Source organism: Lingula anatina, chromosome 4 (assembly GCF_051362555.1).
Source record: "Lingula anatina isolate TDL-2025a chromosome 4, LinAna3.0, whole genome shotgun sequence".
NCBI classification, from domain to species: Eukaryota; Metazoa; Brachiopoda; class Lingulata; order Lingulida; family Lingulidae; genus Lingula; species Lingula anatina.
The window spans coordinates 1065323-1073633 of NC_141770.1; the positions used below are offsets into that span (position 1 = coordinate 1065323).

The following is an 8311-nucleotide window of genomic DNA, read 5'->3' on the forward strand; positions in this document are numbered from 1 at the left end:
TTACAGCGGATTGGCACGCTCGCGCTGGGCCACAGAAACCGGCGTCATGGGGTTCACTCGTATTAAGTATTGTGTTATTCCACCTAAGCTATTGTGTTTGTGCGTTCGAATTTTGAAGGGATTTATACGGCCCTCCATTGTTTGTCCGCCCCCTTCTATTCACAAGATAGGGATTAAAACATTTCGAACGTTGTTACACCGGTATACAACGGAAACAAAATTATTCCGACCACTGTAGCTCTGACACTCAGAGTCTGAAGCTGAAACATGATTGAAATTGTTCAAATTAATGGCTATATCAGTGACAGTGACGAAAAGGTGTGATTTGCGTATAATGATATATATATATATATATCATTATACGCATGTGTGTGTGTGTGTGTGTGTGAGAGAGAGAGGGAGAGACCACTTTTTGGTGCCCTGTGACGTTTTTTAAATGAAGAACGAAAGTTATGATGATAAGTAGAAAATGATTGTTTTCACAACGTCACGTTTAAATACTTACAACAATTGAAATTCATGCCAGAGAGAGAGAGAGAGAGACAAAACGAGAGACAGAGACAGAGAGAGAGGATGAGGCTTCTGTTCATTGTTGTGTAGAGCCAGGTATAAAGTAAGAACGGATGTTTTAGTTTTCACAAGCCTTTATTTACTGTGGAACAACCTTTATGACTACATTTCTGTCCCCTTTTCCACTCTTTAACACTTGATATATACACGGTACATGTGCATGTAGCTAACTCATCATTTCTCACTTTGCATGTACATATAATTTATGCAATCCGTGCCGTCACCTTGCTTTAACCTTTTTAACCTTTTAGTACTTTGTTCATGTTCTAAGGTGTCTTCTTCTTTTATAACAGTAACTAATATTATATTATACAGGATCCTCTCTTGGGCGTCTTATTCTGTTCCTATCGATAACTAACATTACATTAATATTGACCACCATATTACCGTGGTATCAATATATCACACCCATATTATATACTTACAACCTGGACACATATTCTTTGGAATATGTGATTAATTTCATTCTATTAAGAATTAATACATATCCACGTCTATATCCACGTAATAATAATAATAATAATAATAGTGATAATGATAATAATACGCAAAACATATCCATATAAACAAAAATGAAGGACGGTAATATTGTTAAAACTTTATGACCAAGTACATGTAAGATGTAAAGCTGTTTATTTACTTATCGAGTGTTTAATGTGAGGCCAAAATTTTCGCCTTTCGAATCGTTTGCAGTATTGCATGATTTAACTGTGGTTCTCTTATTACAGTACTGACACATTCTCTGTTTACAGTCCATCTCCTTTGCTATTTGTACTCATTCAGATGCCACTTTGTGAAATAAAAGGGTAACTATAATTCCAATAAAACAAATAGTTACAGCACAAACATTGCGACCAGTTTGTTTTTATGAATATCAGCAAAGAAACTTCTGTATGATTTTCATTCTCACTATTATGAATTATTTAAGATAAATTCTGGTAAATTTAATCACTGCTTTATACTATTTTACATTATCGTAAAACTAATACTATAATGATAATTTTGTACTACAAAAGCACATACGTACCACATCTGGACATTTCGTATTACTTGTAACATTCATAATTAGATTCCCGTAGCAAAATCAAATCTGCAGTAATGTTGCAGTAATATCAAAGTTTGCAGAGACGGGTTGCAGGGGTTCGAAGAAAAAAAATTGCCGCTTATTTGCAGAAAGATTACTGCAATCTTTTAAGAAGAAATTGCAATTTGCAGCAATATTGCCGAAATTTGCTACAGATTTGCAGCAGGCCTGATACGGTATGTTGCAAAGGTTTTTTACTTTTAATGTTAAATTTCTCAATGAAAAGAATGGCGGACCCAATCCAAACTGCTAGAAATTCATGTGAAGAGAGCTCACAGACAATTGAAATCGTGCGCCAGTACTTTTGCTTTTCATTGTACATAATGTATACATGTCTAAAACTAAGAATCAAAAATAATTATTATTAAAGACAAGTCGAAAATTGTCCTCTTATCGTAAGTTTGTGGACAAGATAATTGTAGGCGGTCCGCTAACGGTAGGAAGAACAAATTTAGCTGAATGATCGTCATTTATGATCCAACTACCAATGAACATTTTTGCTCATACAACTACATTATGTGAAGTTCTTACTCCATAAACATCTAACAACAAGACAGCATGAGCCTTTTATAAAAAAACAGACACAGTAGTTGAGGATGATTGTAAATAGAGGTTTTGCGTTTGCAACTAGATTAAACCATGAGAAATTACAGCTATGTGAAGATTAGAAACAGGCAGCAAAAACGGAACACCTCTATTTTGGTAAGTACTAACCCAGACACCTGACACACATTTCGTTTGAAAAAGAAAACATTATAAGCACAACATGAAATACGCCTCTTACTTCTTTATATTTGGTGCTGGAACCGTGTTCCAAAGTTTGTAAATTTACGGTTTTATTTGCCATATACTAAATACAAGTGGTGATTATCAATAACAGTAAAGAACTCCAGTCTATGTACGGCGGAAACCAAAATAAAAAAAAATTAAACGAGAAAAAAATTAAACGAGAAAAAAATGTAGGTTGAGAAAAATGAACATGTGATCAAATTTAAGTTACTTGAGTCTCAATAGAAACATCATGGTAACAGAAGGCGAGGGTGGCTACTACATAGCAAGTGTACCTGTATGTCCACTTCCACTGCCTTAATTCACTCTGGATAGTACAGCCCTGGCCAGAAATACAATGATTTCCTCAATGTTAGCGTCGATATACTTGATATCTGTCGGCAACCATCTCGAGTTGGCATCTTGGAGACACTGTCGTTCACCTTGTTGATAAACAATAACCAGTTGACATAGCAACATCAACCACTTTCTTTGAAATGTGTGATTTTAAATTACATTTTGCTACTTTTCATAATTAACGTAATCGTCCAGTGTAAAGGGGGCTTAACTGAGATATTAGTTTACGCCCCCTGTGGGCGGCGTCCTATCTGCGTTCCATAATACGGGCCCGATTGAGAGTAGAAAAATAATAATACCCAGTGTAAAGGAGGTTTAACTGCGCTGATCACATCAGTGCATTTATCTATTCGGCTTTCGTGGGGCCGCAGAAGAACATGTATGTAAAACGTATGAAAAGATCTGTCTAATATTTGTAACTGGCGCATCCCAAAATAATCATCTGTCTCTATAATGTACGAAATCCTCCTATGCCGGTGTGACAGAAATGGTAGTCCTGGGAATGGAACTCCGGGCTCCGATACTGTTAGTACCAGTAAAGAATAGGGTTATTCGAAGTGTTGTGGAACGAAATTCACCGGTGCAAAGCAATGGAAAACGGACTACGGACGCAAGCGGACCACCGCTCCTGCCACACTTAGCTACTGGGAGTGATATTTGAGGGGACAACATTAACCATTTGTCTTTAGTTTTGTTTCAAAGAGAACTGTTGTAATACGTGATTACCTGTGTCAATATATCAAGTAGATGGGTGTCACATGCTTTTTCCGAGAGCTCTTTAACCAGACACTGAATGAAAAACGTACCATGTTCAGTAGATCGCCAAGACTTGTCACCTGAATGGTAAGCAAACCTTACTTTAATGCCGGGTGTCAAACAAGCGTCACTTTGGTCAAAATGCAGCCAAGAAGACTATAACAGAAGATATACTTTTCGGACGCCATCTAATGATATTCACATCACACGTCCTTAATTTTTTTTCTACAAAAATGTGATGTATCAATAGAACAAAAAGTCACTAGAAACAAAAACACTCGACAATCTTACCTCTGGTCGTTGAAGTTACTAATATCATATCAGCTTTCTCTGGATTTGAGTGAGTTTCTTGCGGTCTCGGTGGCACTTGTTTTGTATTTAGCAACGGCGCATTTTCATCCATACCTTATGCAAAATTAAGAGATGTTTTTACATAGATAAAAGGCAGGACAAAGAAGTAATGAAGCAATTCCCAAATTATACTGACAAAAATTTTTCACTTAATATTGTGCAAAAGAGAAAATTATTTACTGAAATATCTAAACCACCGTTAGTATGACTGTTTAATAAAGCTCCATTTAATATTTTATATGATAAAAATAAAAATATATAAAAACTCCCCCCCCCAGATTTATAAAAGGTAGGATACAACATGTTTTACTATATCAATCATTATAACAATCACAATACGTTTAAACACAAAAGCATAAAAGAAAGAATCAATAAAAACCTCATATCATACTTTACACACCAAATTCAAACTTGTCTGACATGAAGAACACAATAATACATCAACCTAGATGAATAGTACTTACTGCCCTGACACGCAGATATGAAGAACATCTTGGGTTTGCCGTTCAGTGTCGGGCACCTGGAAGCCTCAAAGTGCGCCAGAATTTGGTCATACCCTATGTGATTACCATCAGTGCCTATCACCGTGTTCTCTCCACCATGACTCAGGATCACCATGATGAAGGAAGAGTAAGCACTGTGATCAGTGCTTGACTCACGTCTGGCAAGTTGGTCAATAGCCTAAATAGCATAATTTAAATATCTACATTTGATCATTTATGTTCATAAAACCGTTTTGTTTTATTGTATCATTAACTGACACCCCACTTCATATACCATAATGTGTGTTAATCTTCTTCAGATGTATGTCATTATCTGATAGTTTTAACTATGTATTTTAAAAACATCGCCCAAGCAATCTAAGACATTTTGAGGCCAAACTGGAGAGTAATTGCAACAGTTTTTTTGCCACAGTGCTTTCCCAAATTGACAAACTAAACTCAGCAATGGTTGGCATTTCCTATATAGAAACGTCATAACGTAAAGACATGGTAAAAGTGAAAAAATAAATTTAATTGAGACATTCGTGGAATTTTGTTCTATACACATGTTTAAAAATGAATACAACTTTGAATTTATTGAATTTTATTTTTGGACACTTCCGCGTGTGAAATGCATCTCTTTATATGTATTCGTACTATAGCTAGTATACAAAATACGAAAATGCGGCAGGATAACTGACAGTTTAAGATATCAACGTACCTCAGCTGTCAGGTTGTCATGCTTCAACACCAAGTAATGTAACTGCCGAAATAAACTTTTCAAATGCTCAACATCCACCTCTGTGCCCTTCCTATCAAGTGAAAACTTATTGTCAAAGCTGACATTGTTGATGATCACAGCTCTTCCCCTCCAATCTGTGTAGTTCTTGTAGACCTGTTGATTGCCAAAAAATTTTGGGAGCATTAACTGCAATTACAAAATTTTACTGGTGTATCAAGGAGATAAGGTGTGAAACATTTAGAGGATGTTGTTATAAAACTGCAAATTTTCTAACAATAAATCTTTTATAAAGTTTGAATATAATATAACAGACTTATATATCAAAAATAAAATCTAATGAAGTGTAGCAACAAACCCGTTTAGCGTCATATGCCTTCTTCTCGAAGAGTTCAACTGTACAAGGCCAGACCTTAACTTTCTCCTCTCTGCTTGTGCCTAAAAGTGCAAAATGTCTCCCACGTCCCTAATTAATATCGATTTTATAGCGCATACTATGGTAAAATATTTGCCGGGAGCATCGCAATCCCAGTAAAATGGTTTCATTGGTTCACTGTCTGCCAACCTTGGTCAAGTTCATTGGGTCACTAGCTATGGCCTCCCGTATTTTTGTCCTGTTAATATGGTCTGGCCCCATTTGGTACCCCCCCCCCCCGATGGTTCATCGGCAGAATGCACCAGTTCCCATATTGCCCCCATGCGCATGCGCAGTCCCTTGTTAAATTCGGTGTCCAGTAAATGAAACCATGTACAAGCGTGAGACCTAGACGAAAGTTGGCTTACTATATACTGTTGTCGATTTATATTGGGATGCACGCGACAAGTACTTTTTTTACGATTGCGCCATGCGGCAGAACATAGCTTAGAGGTGACCTAAATTCTCAAACCGTTTTGTTATATGATCACAAATTTTGAAAACGGTTAAGGGACTTTAAATAGAAAAACTTTCAAGAGTTTACTGTTAAAAATGTATAACAGAATGTACCGTGGTGTCAAAGAAACCAGGCTCACTACTGTGTAATACAGCGTATGAGAACGACACTGTCTTGTCAGGTTTGTCAAAATTAACGTCAGGCTTGCTGGAGACTAGCAATTACTCTGATTAAATCTCAGCGAAGCGGTTTAATAGCTAGGCCCCTGCAAGACTGGCGCTTGTGGTCGGCGGGTACACCATTAGGGTATTAGCGGCATTGCATTCAAGTGGGTCGGCCATATTTGACCCGCGGACCAATTAGTCTAAGATCGCATTCACAACGAATTGATCCATGGCTTTACAAATCCTGGAACTTAATATGGCGGACGTACATGAAAGAACAGCCGCCTAATCTTTTAATGGTCTCTCCACCTATCTCGCCTCCCCATGCGTCGTCCCTGCAGGGGTACAGTCATTAAATTTCGGCTACAATGGGACGACACATGAGGAGGCGAGTGAGAGGCTTAGAGACTATTAAAAGATGAGGCGGTTTTTCTTACCTGCCTCCAGACTTTGAGGACTGCGTGGTTCTTTCTCCACAGCTAAAATGATTGAAATGCAAATTTATTATTGTTATCTTTTTTTTTTATTTTTTTTTGACATTTTATAGCACAGTCTGAAATTCCAATACATTATGTCCATTTCCAAACAAGAGAACTTGTTTTCTTTTTCTAAATCACTTACTTGTAAACCAAACACGATATGGTTTCAGCTGAATCTCTTCGTCAGATTTCTCTACGCATACACGGATGGCATCTGTTTTTAGAACGGTCTCTGCTTCTATCGGCATTTTGTGCCTCTTATCGTTTGCCCTGATAAAGTAGCCAAAATGCATTCTGGGACAGTATGTCTCTTGAAGATAGGACAACTCGTCTTCCACTGTTTGTCGTGCGTTGAAGTATATGTTACTCTCAGCGTTATCTATCACTAGTTCAATGTCCTTTTCTGCAGTGAAGAGATGAAGCACAGATGTTTTGTCTTCCAGACGGAAGGAGGCGTGGTCAAAACCAACATCTGGGATGCCATTTACACAATGGTAAGGTTTATACTTCCTAAGCAGACGGATGATCAAACGATGGAATAGCCCTGGAGGAAAGAAGCCGTGAGGGAATGAAATGAATAAAGATATTTCTCGAGCCTTCTCGGGGGGGCGAAAGTTCACCAGGTCATTGGATTTCAGCATGCTAGGCACGACGAATTTTCTCTTTCCAGACGGCAGCATTGGATTTTGAACTGATTTAGATATGTCCAACATCAGGTCAAAATGCTCCATAAGTTGAATCACTTCGTTTTTCATGTCGGTCATCTTTTCCTTCTGCAGATATACATCGAACACCTCCTCGTTCAGTTCTCCTTTTTCCAGACTTCGTTTCAAGTAATCGAGGCGATCCTTTCCACTTTTACTAACAGGCGGGGTCATGATGGCAGAAAACAGATCTGCTAACCACTGTGGATCCAATATAACGATATTTTCCAGTCCATCCACTTTGAAGTGTAGGACGTCTCCCAGATGATGATGGTAAGGAATAAACATTTCATCTAACTCCGCGTCACGGATTCCAACTAAGCGCGCCATATCACGCAGTTCTTTAATATATATGATCGGCCTTTCTTCACTCTTCTTCGCCAAATCCAATTCCAACTGGAACCATCTCACTGGGTGCATTTGGCGGCCAGCTTCTCTGTCTCTGCTATAGCCACAAAGATGCTCGATCTCGCTTTTTATTTCATCAAACTCCTCAACGTCGGCCAAGTTACTTATGGCAAAACAACGGTAGACGTGTTCTGCGAGTTCCTGCTTGTCCTCCAGATAGTCCCTGAGTTGATCAAGTATCTCATCAGCGGCTTCCTATAAATAACACGGTATGGGGTTTAAAATGTTCAATTTCATATAAAATGTTAAGTTTGCCTTTGGAAAAAAAACATTATCCTTTACACTCACATTCAAGTACATTTCACTTAAAGGCATAATAACTCTTTGTATGTATATTTCACAATAAAAACATTGTGAGTAACTCATAGAAATATAATATATTCTGTTTTACCACAAAAACAGCAGTTATAGCTATTATTCTGATATCTGAGCTTGTCTTTAGACCACGTGACCTCCATTGATGGCTATAGACTGTTAAAATTTCTTAAGAGATTTTAACAAAAAAACAAACTTTTTAGAAAAAAAAACTGGGACTAATTTTTAATGTAAAAATGAATTCATTAATCATTGGTAAGAA

The 8311-nt window shown here is 37.5% G+C and overlaps 2 protein-coding genes across 2 annotated transcripts; both read right to left on the reverse strand.

Annotated features, from left to right (window-relative positions):
* Positions 1-2312: 2312 nt before the first annotated feature.
* Positions 2313-4559, reverse strand: LOC147762012 (caspase-8-like). Its single transcript, XM_087012193.1, has 4 exons — positions 4351-4559; positions 3827-3940; positions 3506-3615; positions 2313-2865 (listed from the first exon to the last, which is right to left on the reverse strand). The coding sequence occupies exons 1-4, from the start codon at positions 4502-4504 to the stop codon at positions 2746-2748; spliced, it is 498 nt and encodes a 165-aa protein (XP_086868319.1). The 5' UTR covers positions 4505-4559; the 3' UTR covers positions 2313-2745.
* A 521-nt stretch (positions 4560-5080) lies between these two features.
* On the reverse strand, positions 5081-7984 carry LOC147762013 (putative serine/threonine-protein kinase pats1). The gene is made up of 4 exons (XM_087010568.1): positions 6765-7984; positions 6581-6622; positions 5466-5545; positions 5081-5263 (listed from the first exon to the last, which is right to left on the reverse strand). Exons 1-4 carry the CDS (start codon positions 7744-7746, stop codon positions 5081-5083), a joined length of 1287 nt encoding a protein of 428 aa, XP_086866694.1. The 5' UTR covers positions 7747-7984.
* Between the last annotated feature and the right edge of the window lie 327 nt (positions 7985-8311).

Bases quoted from the DNA above. Each gene is read 5' to 3' on its own strand.
- LOC147762012 (XM_087012193.1), bottom strand. From the start codon at position 4,504: ATGGTGATCCTGAGTCATGGTGGAGAGAACACGGTGATAGGCACTGAT. The intron at 3,941-4,350 runs GTAAGTACTATT...ATTTTGCATAAG, and splicing joins CATATCTGCGTGTCAGGGCA to GTATGGATGAAAATGCGCCG. The intron at 2,866-3,505 runs GTAATCACGTAT...TTTATCAACAAG, and splicing joins TACTTGATATATTGACACAG to GTGAACGACAGTGTCTCCAA.
- LOC147762013 (XM_087010568.1), bottom strand. From the start codon at position 7,746: ATGCACCCAGTGAGATGGTTCCAGTTGGAATTGGATTTGGCGAAGAAG. The intron at 5,546-6,580 runs GTAAGAAAAACC...TTGCACTTTTAG, and splicing joins TCCTCAAAGTCTGGAGGCAG to GCACAAGCAGAGAGGAGAAA. The intron at 5,264-5,465 runs GTTTGTTGCTAC...GGCAATCAACAG, and splicing joins AGGCATATGACGCTAAACGG to GTCTACAAGAACTACACAGA.